The sequence below is a fragment of the Triturus cristatus genome, chromosome 5_2, assembly GCF_964204655.1.
Source record: "Triturus cristatus chromosome 5_2, aTriCri1.1, whole genome shotgun sequence".
Taxonomy (NCBI): Eukaryota; Metazoa; Chordata; class Amphibia; order Caudata; family Salamandridae; genus Triturus; species Triturus cristatus.
The window spans coordinates 965,744,304-965,760,477 of record NC_140588.1 but is presented as its reverse complement, the minus strand read 5'-3'; the positions used below and the strand labels follow the sequence as shown (position 1 = coordinate 965,760,477).

Genomic DNA, 16,174 nt, shown 5'->3' with positions numbered 1-16,174 from the left:
TTAGTTCTAAGATAATTTAATTAAAATAATTTCTGATACTGGTTAGTAACATAGATCTGTTTCCGATAACAAAATCAAACATTTGCTTATTGTATCATTGACATAGCTGTCAAAAAGGAGTCTGACATTTAGAGAGGGGTTTGTAAATTTTGCTAAGAAAGCTATCGGCTCCTGGGGACCAGCCTCCTTTTTAAAGCCCCTGTCAGCCAGCTTTTTTAAGGTGATTGGACCATCAGGTATACCTCTATCCTTAGTGACTGAAAATAGCTATTGATGTATCACTTTACATCTTCCTTTGTCCATAAAACTGTGCAGACAAATGTGAACATTCAATTTGTTTCCTTTATGCTACCAATGAAATTTATCAACCCCAATGAAACAGCATAATATATCTTCTTGCACCCCAGCTTTTGTATGCTGCTAGTTTTCCACACTTTAGTCTTTGCTCCCTGGACGCTAACCACTGCAAATTCTCTGTGCATGTGAGCCTATCTTTTTGATTTTTATATTTTCATTTTGTTTTAAGAGAGGTGTGTTTTCAACTCATGTTTATGGCTCATTTCTAAACGTTACAGTTGATTGTCCAGTGTGGTCAAATCTTTAGTTTATCTTTTAGGATGGCTGTTCTATTAATGCTGCTGCCTCTTCTGAGTTTTTGTCTGTAAAGGCAATTAAAATAACAAGCACAAACACCTAACATTTTGCTTACAAAGAGACAATGCCCATGTCTACAGTGCATCCAATGTAAACGTTCATTATTGGAGAAAGAACAGCACTGAGGGATTTCACTACGTGTGAACCTGTTTGTGTCATGTATCTACTGAAAGGGTCTCCATACACGGAAGAAAGCTCAGCTGTGGCAGATTACTTTAGTGAGGGGAACATTTCGTGGCCATGTTTGTATTTTGTGTGCTGTATTTCATACAACAAATTACACATGGTTGTGATTGTGCTAAGAGACTGCATCAAGAGAGAATATATATGACCAGCAAACTTACAATGTTGGTCAAACTTACAATGTTGGTCTTAATGAATAGTTGAAATATTTTGGCTTCCTGTTATGGATTCTTCTGCACTGCAGGTGTCAAGTCTCTGGATCATAATTCTGCCTGGAGGGGACCACAGTGGCACTATTGTCCTTGAGAGTAACCGATAGTGTTGCTTGCCCCCCCAGAGTGGTTAATTATTAAGGGCTGCTAAGCAGATTGTTTTGAAAGGATGTCTCCCTATACTGTAAACGACTTTAAAACTCTTTAAGTTACAGTTAGTAAATATGGAGATGTGTTTTTATAGAGCGAAATATGTTTCTCCTCTGAGGTATATATTGTACGTATTGATGTGTTATACTTGTGTTTACCAAGGTCACAGGAAAGTAATTTCTTTCTGATATCAGCAAATGTGTTTGATATGTCAGAATGAGTTTTGTTAATAAACAAACAATATGTTTATTCAATGGCAGCAGGGGATTACAGTTGGAGGGGAATGTTGCTGCTACGTCCTCTCAGGCTACAAAATCTCCTGTATCTAAAAATGAGAAAATACAGGGGGATCCAGTAACCTGAACCAGGTATAAACATAAACGAAAAACAATATTCCACACGAGGATTAAGTAAAAGTGAATTTAGTAGCCACTGCCCATGAGAGTCTCGCCTAGACATTGCACAGTTAATGAAAATCCAATAATAACTGGCCTGTACTGTACTGTTTCTTAATATGTGTCGTTTTATTTATAAATTGTTCTTGGCTGTGTAACACAGTTTAATCCTTTGGGTAATGTTTACTTCTATAGTAAAACATAGATATTAGCAGTGTGATTCAACAGTGCAGGCGGTGCAGAGAGACAGTGAATATGCACAGAAGGAAGTCAAATATATCTACAATTTAAATCAACAGCACATAAGTATGATCAGTTAACAACCAACAGGTCTGTATACAGAGTTCGTGAGCAATTATAGAACGAGGAAAGAATCAGATAGGTTCCTAAAGTCATCACAGTTTTGACTTCATATGCCCAGCGGTGGCTGCTGGCAATCCGGCATGGTGGGTGGGGTAGGGGCAGCACGTGGGAAGAAAATGTAAAAGTGGATGACGTACCTTTTGCTGCCGGCCGCTGCGATCTTCTGCTCCTATGCCGTGCCTCGCTGCTTTTCTGCTCCCAGACTCCCCATGCACCCCAGCGCTTCTCTCATGCTACTACTCCCAGCATGGGAGAAGCGCTGGGATTGGGCGCAGCGGGCCGGTTTCAAACTCGAGCAGGGACTGGTATGATGTCCTCCTGAGTACTGCTGATATCTTCTAGGAACAGTCTGGAGATATCCAAGTGCGCATGTCGGTTTGGCCATCCTAAGACTGCCGCCCAAACTCTCATGCGCACTTTCAGTGGCCCTGGCCCTGCCCTAGACTAAGTGACTCTGGAAGTGAAAAATAAAATGACAATTATTTTTCTTCTGCATTTCAGCAGGGGGGCACCACCCTTGCATATGCCAGAAATTGAACAAGGTCATCATCAGGACAGATATTCAACAATTATTCAGAGTTGCTGCCAGGATTTCAATCAGTTCAAAAAAATACTTGAAAAAAGTGTTACCAGGCACTGTCCACACAAAGGTCAAAGGCAGTAATCAGGGCAATGTATTTGAGTTTTAGGAAATAAAGAAGTTTATTTTAATTATTGGTTGTAAAGAATCTGGTGCCGTTCAGTACAGAATGCATGTATACATGTATAGAACATATGTAGAGTACAGAGTATGTGTTTTCATTAAAAGTTGCATACAATCATTTTTTGGGCTCTGATGAAGGTTTTCTTATGCCTTTCTTTTCTCTTTCACGTAGGTATTGATCCAGCTTTTGCCTTGATGGGCTCTCTCTGCGTACTTTTAGCCATTGGTTCTTTTAATGGACTTGTGTATGCTATAAGGTATGATTTTTTATCTGTCAGTGACATGTAATGAAAATGATTATTGTATTAATTTTAGATTTTTATAACAGAACCACTCCCATACTAGCTCATGACATAGGAGGAAGAATAGCCCAAAGTACAGGTTTTATGGTGTTTAATAAGAAAATAATAATTTTTCCTCTTACGTCTGTGAATAGAATGTGGTATTGAGAAGGACTTCTCACCAAAACTGCCCTGGCTTTTGCGATGTTGATTCCCAAATATCGGATCATAGATTGGCTTTGGAGCCCTGCATGAGTTTCTGTTTTAGATGTTGAGGACCTGCAGGATGGAATTCTGTTGACAAATGCCAATAGTTTCAGGTGGCTCCTTTATTTTATTGCTAGATATAAGACAGTTGGCTTTTTGTGCAGTAAGTAAACACAGTCTGGTTAGCTCACAGTATAGTTTTAAAGAAGCTATGTTCAATTCCAGGGCATGAGTTAGCGATAGGACGCACTGTCTTTATTTGCACTAGTGCGCCCTAATACAATGAATGGTCTTCCCCCAGTGCAGCGCAAACATGTGCAGCCCGGGGGGCAGGCATTCAGTGCAATATGGAGCTGCTGCTTCAAAGCCGCTTGGTGTTTCATAGTGCAGACGGCAACCAGCCTAGGCAGAGAAACCCCTTGCGGGTTGGTTAGTGAGTGACTACACCTACCTGCAGGGAAATGTCTAGGGAGCCCATGGAACCCCCTTTCACTGATCCAGAGGGCTGCCCTTGGGGGGCGCACTGAAAGTGTGCCACCCTTTTGTGGTGCAACTTCAGTGCACCTCCTAACAATGGCGGCTCCTCCGCTAAGGCGGAGGAGCGTCGCCCCACTGCCTTGAAGCAGTTAAAAGAGGAAAAAATACAATGATAATAATGTAATGTTATTATTATTTTATTTTGGCCTCCTCCAGTGGAAGCTTTCTGTGACGGGGCGGGTCTGCAGACCAGGGAGCAGTGGTTGAACCCTCCTACGTGCGCAATGACTGCTTGGTCAATCCTCTCGGGCTGCCCAAAACAGTCATGCGCACATTCCCTGTTCCCCATGCAGGCTGCATTACAGCCTGCGTGGAGAACGTGCCCATGCCCCCAGTCCCCTGGCTGAGCACTGAACCACCACTCTCAGACCAATAACAACGCTGCATTGCAGCATTGTGATTGGTCAGGGGAGCCTGGGTGCTTACCAATCACAACGCTGCATTGCAGCGTTGTGATTGGTTAGTGGAGACTGGCTGTGCTTCCTGGGGTTCGAGACGGAGGAGAGCACGAGCGGAGACGTGAGACCCGGTGGAAAGGTAAGTCTATTAATTTTTTTATTTTACATTGTGCCCAGCGTCCCCCCTCTTCTCCCCCTGCCGGCCGCCACTACCTACTAAGGGCGCCCGCATCCATTATATGGCACAGTGATTTAACCATTTGCATGGGCCCACGCCCCGATGCAAATGAGAGAAAGCCCTTTGAAGATAGCGCTGGCGCTACATGTGTACCATCTCTATCAGTGTTACAGAAGGGGCTGCACAAGTGTCTGCGGTTCCTTTTCTAAAAACATAGTGCCCCTCGGGTGCAAAAAGCAGGCACACATGCATGTTGCACCCCCGGGAACTATCTGTAACGTGAACCCTGGTAGCAATGGCACAAACCGTATTCAATTCCCCAGGCAAATGCACCAAACATTACAATTCCTAAATTATAAACATCAAAAGCAATTTGATGAGCAAAAAGACACAACAATGATCAAAATCAGATAGGCGGAACTGGATAATGGATTTGTAAAGCTTTGCAGCAACAAGCCCCAAGAAAACTCTAAGTGCCTTTTGGAAGTTACAGTTTTTGCCACATAGGTGGGGTTTCAGGCCAATTGTGATTGAACTGGGGTTCAGTGAGCCAAGCGAGCCACACTGGTTAAAGCTTTACTTTGAGACTTAGAAGATTTTTCATTTTTCTTGGTCCGCCGACAGGGTAAAGCAGGATTGTGCAGTCATTAAACATCCCCTAAAAACAGATGCATCGTTGTTGAGCTCCTGGACTGACAGCACTCTGCCACCGAGGTATTACCTTCAGACACAATGCAAGAGGCTGGAGCTGTGCAAGTCTCCATGAGTCCAGAAACCTTTAACTCGTTCCGTGCTCATGACGGAACCACGCCGTCATGAGCCGTGAGCTCATGACGGAGTGGTTCCGTCATGCTGCGGCCGTTGGCGGCCGCGCCGCCCACGCGGCGCTAATTCCCCGCCTGTGCGGGCGATTAGCGCTGTGGGCGGAGTCATGACGGAACCACTCCGTCATGAGCACAGCCCAACCGTGGCTCATGACGGAGTGGCTCCGTCATGAGCACCGCGCCACCGCGCTGCCCCCCCGCACCCCCCAGCGCTGCGGCGGAATTTCCGCCGCAGCGAAGGGGTTAATGGGAGGGCCTGCTGAAGTGTTTTTCCTGGACAGCATAAGCTCTGAGCAGTATATACCTGGATATCTTGCCCACTGAGGGTACATCTCCCCACAGTCCCTTGTGCAGGTACTCTGGAGGTGGAAAAAATGACCAGGTTACACAAAGTTCTAACTACTGGGAGAGATCCTTCTGGTCATTCTTACAGCCCTTAGGTATGCTGGGCAGGAATTTAGACAACAGGCCTTTCTCCAGGCAGAGATCTTTGAGGGTCCAGTCCAAAACTGGTCAGCTGGTCTTTCTTTAAATACAGGGGTTCATCAGCCAAACAATTTAACCTTGGAAAGCAGTTCCAGTCCCTGAGTGCCAGCAGACTTTAAATATTCTTTCTTTTGCTCTCCAGTAACACAAAGTACACTTTTACAAGGTTAGTTTTCCACTAACATCATGAAAAATCTACTTTCACCATTGAATTACATGTGTAAGAACATTAATTAATTGAATACTCCCTGAACAAGTTAAATGAACATAATTTTATCCATAGCTAGGTCTGCTCATGGAAATGGATTTTTATCTATGCAATGATAAGCAACTTTTTTGCAACCGTTGTCCGTAGAACCATGGTTTTCACTAACATCTCGAAGGCCCCACTTTTATATATTAAGCACGTTTGGGAACCTTTAGAGGTGTACTAGGTAATAGTAAAGGGGAGAGGATGTAGCCTTACGGTTAGAGCTTTCGACCTCGGACCAGAGGAACCGGGTTAGAGTCTCGGCAATGACGCTCAACATCGTGTGATTCTGGGCAAATCACCTAATCTCCCCATGCCTAACAAAAAAATTAATGTGTTCATCTGTAACGAAACTGGTGCTCATGTAAAGCGCTCTGATACCCGATGTATCGGGTCTAGTTTGCGTTATATAAAAAAATAGGGGGAAAAAAATATATACAAAAAGCATTTTTGTCTACATGACAAATACTTTTTCGTGCCATGTGGATGGCTGGGCTCCAGTGCTTTTAATCTGCAGTCCAGCCAAATCACAACGGGGCAGTCTGAATCTATTCACATTTGTCATGTATGTGGGTGGTGTAACCACACACAGCAGGTCACGTTTAACAACAGCGAATAACTTCCTTGCCACTGTTGCAACTTCTGCTCCAATTTCCATGACCTTAGATGAACATGGAATATACCAATTGGGTGTAGTGAATTTAAAGGTACGGTTTTAGGAACAGAGGACATGCATGGAAGCAGTGGATGGCAGTGTAACAGTGCAAAGTGTCATTTCACCAGCAAAAAACATGAGGTTCAATAAGTTGAATAATACCAGGAGCCCACAAACAAAAGTCGAATTTGCTGTACTAGACCGAGTAATCCTTTTACAGTCAGCACCACAAACTTACCACTGTCATGGCATCATATAAGAAATAATTGCCTACAATAATGTTGCATTTACAATATTAGCAAAACATTTTCATATGTTTTTAGCCTTTTCTGTGAAGAAATAGAGGTTAAAATGATTAACTGAATGCATTCTGTCAGACTAAAGTGACCATTAATCTGGACATCCGAATGTTGCTGTGGGAAAGACCAGTCTCTTTCGCTGTTGACAGCGCCGACCATGTTCACGACTGCGTTTGACGCTGCCGGCAAAGAGGGGAGACAGGGAATGGGGAAGTGATTGAAGGCACACAAGAGGCCTTTTTAGTCACAGAGTTTGTCTCGAAAGATGGAGCTTCTCATGCATTTTCTGCAGTCTGTCATCAGTCACAGCTTTTTTTTTTTATAGCAAACATAACAAGACTACTAGTACACTGCTTTTATATCAACTTAAATTAGAAGTGATTTTTTCATTTTCCTGCATTTCACATAAATGACAACTTTCTACAGGAGATGAGACAGAGACAAGATTTACCCTAGTTACTGAAGCACTATGGTAAACCTTCAATATATCAATGGCACATAACCCTTATCTTGTTAGAGCCAAACGAATATTGCTGAAACTTAGCTTCTTCTTATGTTCTATAGCAGTTATTAATGCTGCATAACTTGAGACACTGATCACAAACAAAGGTTTACACATAATCCACATACAACATTGTGGAGGCCCAAGAGACAGTTTCTATAAGTAAAATCTAACTCTTCCTAGCTATCAGTAACCTGAGGCCTCTGACCACAGCCCTGGGAAATGTCAAGTAATTCCACTGATGCAAGGAAAGTCTGTGAGATGACACAGCAGAAGGAATTTCAAGAAGCTCTGCAAATAGAAAACATCTGGAAGAATATTGTTAACATCTGACTTGAAGATAATGTGAAATAGGGAGCCACGAATAGATGTGTAGAAATGAGCCAAACACAGGCATAGAGCAGAATCCAAGCAAAGGCTTCTCTCATCAACAGAGAGGAAAGCCAAGCACCGGAACACCTGGTCATACCATTGTTATGACTTCTGTAGACGGTGGGATCCTCAAAACCTGCAGTAGAACCACTAAATCCTGGATCCTTCAATTCTGCTGTAAATCCTCGAATGCCAAGATTCTTGGATCTTGCAGCAGATATTTGAATCCTGCTGTAGCCTTCCACATGATTGGGGCATACGGTCACCGCTTTTGGAGTGCCCACCTGGGGACAGGATTGACTGTGCTGGTGATGGAGAGGGAGGAGGTTACAACTTGGCAGCCACAATCCTGGGTGTCAGAAATCTTCTTAGGCACTGTGGACATCATCTGAGTGGCAATGGCCTCATTAATGGGTGGAAGGGGCAGGACAGAGGTGGATGGGAGAGGGGTGAGCACCTATAACAAGTCACGGCACTCGTGTATATGACAGAGTCCAGGATTACTCCAAAATTCTTAATATTAGCAGATTACTTGTTTACTGATCAGGACTTCAAGGAAAGCCTGGCAGCCCTAAGCAGCAGTATCACCCTGGGATACCAATCTTCTTGGGTGTCAGGGTCTTCAGCATTTTGTTTTAAAACACATACTCCCAGTCTGGAAGTTTGTTTTTGTAAAACACAAAGATTGCTGAGGGGCCGCAAGAAAGATGGCAGCTACTCAACAAACGTTTAGTGCCTTTATATGAGCCGATCTCTAACTATGGCAGTCAGTAGTCAGCTCGGGTGGCAGAGGTCATGGCCGGACTGCTGCCTGCCATGACCTCTACCACCCTGCCAGACTGTGGCCTACCCGCCAAACTGTAAATGAGGATCTCAGTCATTTTGTACATTTAATATGTTTTTAAATACTTAAATAGAATCAAATTCTCTTCCTATTATACACCACTCAAGTTCATTTTAAGTGCATAAGAAGCCATCTACATGGCTGATTCCCAAATCCTGATTCACATTCAGAGATTTACACCAGTAGATAAAGCATGTGGTTGGGTGTAGCAGATTGACCCCAGTCAAAGGTTCAATGTTAGGGCTGGGAAGGAGGGAGTATGTACACTACAATAACTAATGCCTAAAAAGAGGGGGATTTCCTAAGTTAAGGTAATAAGGGCATAAATTAGAGTTTGGTGATTAGGGTACTTCTTAACAATGGTGACTACCTTGTCTGCTAAACTCTATACCAGGTCCTTCGTCAGGCGGACTGCCATGTTTACGTCGAAGGAGTAAAATGTACTCCATCTGCATAAATCTTCCTCCGAAGTCCCTATGGAGTATGGGTTGTCAGAAGTTAGCCATCCTATGGTTTCCCCTATGTACAGTGGGAAGTCAGATGGCTTTTTCGTTACTGCCCATCACCACCAGAATAATTCTTGGGAATGAAGGACAGTAAACATAAAAAAAAATGACCGCAACACCATTGGAGAAAACTACCATGGTGTTGGGCCATTCATTTTTTTCCACCAACCAACCTGAATGATGAATTCATGTGTGTATGTATGAATGTATCTGCTTGTGCATGTGTGTGTTGCGAAAGGATGTGTGCGCGTGTATATGCTTATGAATGCTGGGTGTATGTGTGCGCTTGTGAATTATGTGGATGGGTGTGAGTATATGTGTGTCTTTGTGGAAGAGAGTGCATGTGTGCCCATCCTGTCACTGCTGCTTATTGCGGGTTGTAACTGCTACCAATATTACTAGGAACATTTTACTATTCAAGACATTCAACACATTGGATTATAAAAATGCAAAATAACTGGGAGTGTTCTACACTCTTAATGCCTTGTTAAAATAACTGCTACGTTGATAACAGTGCCTGGGATGAGAACATGAATGTGTCTGAAAGTGAAACAAAATTTCATGACAAAGATTGACTTAAATGAAGTGTTTGTTTCCTGTAGAACTTCACTGAAAGAATTGCCTTTGCTTGATTTGGTGTAAATTCGTTCAGTAATTTTTGAGAAGTTACCATTTAAAAAGTGTTCCTGTCTGAGCATGAAGGGGTTACATTTTACAGATTTCTTAACAGTTGGAAAGGTATATTTTTGATTTGCATTTAGTGTTAGCACTGACAAATTTGCACAAAATCCGGCAGATGCTTAGCATGTTTAGCTTACTCTCAGTATGTTTAAATTTGTGCAGATTCGTCAAGGGAGGCACATTTGAAAGGTCCAAAAAATGTCCATTGCTAATATATATGGCATCAGTTGACATAATTTGCTGAATCCAAATTAAATTTGTTAGACATTTAATATGTTTGCTATGCCAAGTGTCACCCAGATTAATGAAGGAGGAGCAAAGTTAAAAGGGATGAGGAGGCAAAAGCGGTTTCATATTCTAATAACTTTGGTACTCTTTAATGATTCTGCATAGCATTTCCAGACTGTTAACATGTTAAGCCTGCATGACTCTCAAGATTCATGCAGATCCAGGAAGGCATGGGGCAGAGTTAAATGGAGGAGGGGGTAAAAAAACATATATTTGCTAATAGCTTTGGCATAGTTCTACTCAACACTTGGCAAACACTTACCATTATTACACACAGACACACACGCGGTCACCAGTAGGTAATCTGTCAAGTGGGTGTCGAGAAAAAGAAGGGTCAAAAGAAGTGTTTTTCCAATTTTAATTTCCATAGAGAGTTTTGAACCCAACTACAGCCCGAACTGCTGGACAGTATTATACCAAACTTTGCAGAAAGCTACCTCTTGGTCCAGAAAGAGTACTTATTTAAATTAATTCTATCTTTTGGTTATTTGGTGTAGATCCGATGCCTTTTCTGTGGGACTTGGCCCAAGCCTATTCCCAAGCTGGCTGACAACACTTCCCGGTTGAAGTGTTTGCAGCCAATCAAATTTTAGTAGGATCCGCGGGTCAACTGCAAGGACTCGCTTCACAGTATATCTGTATTATTTTAACTTAAATATCTCAAAAACTACACCACCAAATCTTGTATACATATACATATATACACCCATATGTATGTGTGTGTTTGTGTGTGTGTATATATATATATTTATATATATCTATATATATCTATATATATCTATATATCCTCACAGGTGGTTCCGTTTTACTTTGCTCCGGCCGCTACTCGGCGGGTGCGTTGCCTCGCGGTTGAACCAAACCGCCAATATTGTAACAAATCCTCCCTACGGAAGAAGTAGGTCGCACTCCAACAGCTTTCCAATTTGCTTTTCTTTATTTCCAAAATTCCATAGTTTAGCAAAACCAATAGATTGACCAACGCGTTTCGGTATGCTCCGCTACCTTGCTCACAGTCGTCGTTTTTACAAATGTTAAACAAACTGTTTTAAATAAAGATATTTGAAGGAAGTCCCATGACACCAATTTCCTGTTCCCACCCTTGTGATGCCCCACAGGTTTATGGGTCTTGTAGTTCGCATTAGAACATTCAACAGAGATACATTTTAACATTTAATTTTTTTGTTAGTTATTGTCCTTCAGTTTCTTTTGCCAGTTCAAAATTGTTCTTCGTTGTTGCAACAGGTTTAATTTGGCCCAATGGTGGGCATTGCAATAATTCTTTTGCGTGTTTTTCGTGCTCCATTCCCATTTATTTATAAGCCCTCCAGTGGGCTCTTTTACCTATTCAAAAATGTTCTTCGTTGTTGCAACAGGTTTGATTTAGCCCTGTGGTGGGCATTGCAGTAATTCTTTTACGTGTTTTTCATGCTCCATTTACTTTATTTATGTCCAAGTACTCAATTATTCTTGTCATCTGTTTTAGTTAAGCCCTCCAGTGGGCTGACGTATAATTATTTGCCTCTTCCTGTGGGAAAGTGCCTTTCATAAATGTATGTACAGTTCTTCTGATTGGTTTAATCCATATGGGGTCATGGACCGCAAATTTAAAATATGACACGATTCTTTTTGACGTAATATTTTTTCCCTGTTTCCACCACGAGAGCTCATCGGTACTGCTTCAATGCCATAAAATCTTAAAAGTTTCCAATTAGCATTGTGGTGTATTTCCATATGTTTAGCTATGGCATTGTTCCTGTCTTTATTTTTGGTCGCTCGTACATGCTCCAATATACGTTTTTTTAATTCACAGATGGTGGATCCAACATATCTTAAAGGGCAAGGACATTCTACCACATAAACTATATATTGGCTCTTACAAGTTATCAAAGTCGTGATTTCCCAATTTTTATTGTTCGCCATCTTCACATCCCTTATTGGCTTAGCAATTTCGCAGACTTTGCAATTGTAGCATTTTGTGAAACCCGTTGTTCGTAACCAGGATTCTCTTGAATGTTTAGCTATGAAGTGGCTGTGTGTTAGGCGGTCCTTCAAACATCTTCAATCGAAGAAATTCTCCATATGGTATGCTAGAAATTGTTGATGGCTGGTGGAAACTGGTTGCTTCGATTGCGGAGAATCTGCAGTGAAGAGGAAGATTGGTTAAAACACAGTGGCAACACAGTACAAAGATTCATACGGAGAAAATATCCCAAAAAAAGCCTAATCACAAGTTGGAACAGAGCCAATCAAAAAACCAGGGCAGAATGCTTAATCCTAAAACAGCAAGAACTAGACAATATGGAAGAGCCTATAAGATTGATCACAGATTACAGCCAAGAAGCGAAAGATATCACTTACATTCTGAAGAAGAATTGGAAGATTCTGACAATGGATAACATGATGGGTGAAAAAATGGGTGGCCACCCAGTGATAACATTCAGAAGGGCAAGAAGTTTGAAGGACCGCCTAACACACAGCCACTTCATAGCTAAACATTCAAGAGAATCCTGGTTACGAACAACGGGTTTCACAAAATGCTACAATTGCAAAGTCTGCGAAATTGCTAAGCCAATAAGGGATGTGAAGATGGCGAACAATAAAAATTGGGAAATCACGACTTTGATAACTTGTAAGAGCCAATATATAGTTTATGTGGTAGAATGTCTTTGCCCTTTAAGATATGTTGGATCCACCATCTGTGAATTAAAAACACGTATATTGGAGCATGTACGAGCGACCAAAAATAAAGACAGGAACAATGCCATAGCTAAACATATGGAAATACACCACAATGCTAATTGGAAACTTTTAAGATTTTATGGCATTGAAGCAGTACCGATGAGCTCTCGTGGTGGAAACAGGGAAAAAATATTACGTCAAAAAGAATCGTGTCATATTTTAAATTTGCGGTCCATGACCCCATATGGATTAAACCAATCAGAAGAACTGTACATACATTTATGAAAGGCACTTTCCCACAGGAAGAGGCAAATAATTATACGTCAGCCCACTGGAGGGCTTAACTAAAACAGATGACAAGAATAATTGAGTACTTGGACATAAATAAAGTAAATGGAGCATGAAAAACGCGTAAAAGAATTACTGCAATGCCCACCACAGGGCTAAATCAAACCTGTTGCAACAACGAAGAACATTTTTGAATAGGTAAAAGAGCCCACTGGAGGGCTTATAAATAAATGGGAATGGAGCACGAAAAACACGCAAAAGAATTATTGCAATGCCCACCATTGGGCCAAATTAAACCTGTTGCAACAACGAAGAACAATTTTGAACTGGCAAAAGAAACTGAAGGACAATAACTAACAAAAAAATTAAATGTTAAAATGTATCTCTGTTGAATGTTCTAATGCGAACTACAAGACCCATAAACCTGTGGGGCATCACAAGGGTGGGAACAGGAAATTGGTGTCATGGGACTTCCTTCAAATATCTTTATTTAAAACAGTTTGTTTAACATTTGTAAAAATGACGACCGTGAGCAAGGTAGCGGAGCATACCGAAACGCGTTGGTCAATCTATTGGTTTTGCTAAACTATGGAATTTTGGAAATAAAGAAAAGCAAATTGGAAAGCTGTTGGAGTGCGACCTACTTCTTCCGTAGCATATTTTGTGGCATATATATATATATATATATATATATATATGCCACAAAGAATCGCCCCACAGCTTGCACAAAATCCTCGCACAAGAGACGAACACGGACCCAGTAGTGAGTGCTAATTTTCTTTATTCAGTCCAATACAATCGCACCACCGCCATGACGCGTTTCGGCCTACTGGAGGCCTTGATCACATTATCTACTGGTGGTCGCCAGTAGATAGTTATATTTAGGACCGTGTTTCCATAGGAAATCTGAAAATTCTATTTTTAATAACTTTGGCGCCGTTTGACGAATCCTCGCGAAATTTTCAAAACGAATGGGGCGCTCCGCTCAGCTCCTACCCTGAAAGTCTCTGGGGGATTCGTCAAGCGGGGGCCGAGAAAAAAGGGGGGTCTTAAAACACGTTTTCCCCATTCATTTTCCCATAGGATCTTTAGTCGAAGGTACAGCCCGAACGGCTGAGCAGAATTACTTGAAATTTGGCAAAGGGGTAGTCCTCAGGTCAAGGAAGTGCCTCTTGCATATCTGGAGTCAATCTGTTCAGTATATCCTGAGAAAATTGCATTTAAAAGCATATACTTATTTATATGCGTGCACCGTGCGCGCATCCTAACGTGCGCAAGCGTAATTCTGATTGGTTGTTTGATGTCAGTCAACATTCGAATCGGTCGAAATCAGGAAGTGTCGGCCGCCATTTTGTCTGTCGCAGTGATAAGGAAAGGTGGAAAAAAGGTGGAAAACGTGAAAAGGGGGCAGGGAAGAGAGTTTCTGACCCCCTAGCCTTAGTCAGGGGGTCACAGAAGGACCCCCAAAAGTGAAAAAAACATTGTATTTTTTTTTTTTTTAAATCGCGGGGTGCGCACACGGTGGAAAACCTTAAAAAAATTTATATTAATAAATACATAACTTAGCATTTAAAAAAACGTACAAATTCACTTAAAAAACCATAGGTTTCACACACGTTATAGTTAGGAATTAGCATTTAAAAAACCTTGCAAATTCACTTAAAAAACCATAGGTTTCACACAGGTTATAGTTAGGTGGACATTTCACTCGTAAAAACTATAACTCGCGCGACCGCCACTCTATCACAAGGATGATGTCATCAGTGATGTCATGAGTGATGCCACTGACCATGTCATGAGTGATGTAATATGTGACGTCATGAGCAGTGGATTGCGGGCGCACGAGTTATAGTTATCTGAACTAACTATAACGGGGGAATTTCATTGTTTTTTTACGAGTGAAATGTCCACCTAACTATAACCTATGTGAAACCTATGGTTTTTTAAGTGAATTTGCAAGGTTTTTTAAATGCTAATTCCTAACTATAACTTGTGTGAAACCTATGGTTTTTTAAGTGAATATATATATATATATATATATATATATATATATATATATATATATATATATATATACTGAAAAAAATCAAAGGATACAGGGATGTTATAGTTAGGGTGATATTTCACTCAAACAAAACCAGAGAAATTTTTCAATGAATTTCTAAGGTTCTCTTTAATTCTAATTCCTAACTGTAATGTTCCTGTAACCTTTGTTTTTTTCAGTTAATTTCTAAGCTTCTTTTTTTGTGTTAATTCTAACCTGTAACTTCCCAGTAACCTTTGTTTCTTTTGTGTGAATTTCTAAGGTTTTGGAAATTCTATTTCCCAGCTATAACGTCCATGTAACCTATGATTTTTTTATTGAATTTTTAAGGTTTTTAAATCGTGTTTTCTATCTAAAATGGCTCTATTAGGGGCCAATAGGGTTTTTTTTCTTCAAATGACCTGAAACTCTTCATCCGGTCTTCTGTATAGCAACCATATACACACAACCAACGCAACGGCTCTTGTCAGAGCCACACTAGGACCCAAAATATTGTTACGTTTTTGTCTAAAGGTTTTTTATTTGTTTAGTTTTTGGGGACCTTTGCGACAAAGTCGCGATCTCTCCGGACATGTAGTGAAAACAGAAAACAAAAAAAAATTAATGACCACCATCACATCCAAAAATATTATGTAAATAAATCCATTCTGAACATTGCTCTACACATATTACTACATACATACTTCTTTCAAAGCATGTTAAAACTCATTTTTTTTTACTAAGTTTCTTTATAACCCATCTTCAGACCTATTTTACGTTTTCCCGTTTATTCGAAACTTCGCAATGACACCGTTAACTGCGACGATCGCGCCTTTTCCATAAAGTGTTAAAACATGTATATGAACACATATCACAGTATTTTATACACTAGGGGTTTATTTTTGTACACTTCAAACTCATGGTTTTCTAGAGTTATTTCTAGAACAACCATCTCTAAAACCCATTTTCTGTTTTTGCGATGAGGCCGGAGATCACGATGACGTCAGTAATCATGATACCAGCGGTTACGTAGCAAAAGCAGAAAGCAAAAGCAGGAATTCAATAACCACCCCACTTAAAAAATAATATATATAATTAATTCTAACCATCACAGCAGATAACTCACTATGTAAATAACTCTATAAAAACATTTATCAATATTTCAATATCTATATCCGAATCTCAAGTAACTATACTATACTCATGCCCTAAACTG

At 40.8% G+C, this 16,174-nt stretch overlaps 1 protein-coding gene across 4 annotated transcripts in view; it reads left to right on the top strand.

Annotated features, from left to right (window-relative positions):
• GUCY2F (guanylate cyclase 2F, retinal) overlaps nucleotides 1-16,174 on the top strand; it is a 347,423-nt gene that overhangs the window by 133,730 nt on the left and 197,519 nt on the right. For all 4 annotated transcript variants that reach the window (XM_085608170.1, XM_085608167.1, XM_085608168.1 and 1 more), the window contains exon 5: nucleotides 2,833-2,917. In XM_085608170.1, the coding sequence (XP_085464296.1) occupies nucleotides 2,833-2,917 (85 nt within the window). The remainder of the gene's footprint in view (nucleotides 1-2,832; nucleotides 2,918-16,174) is intronic.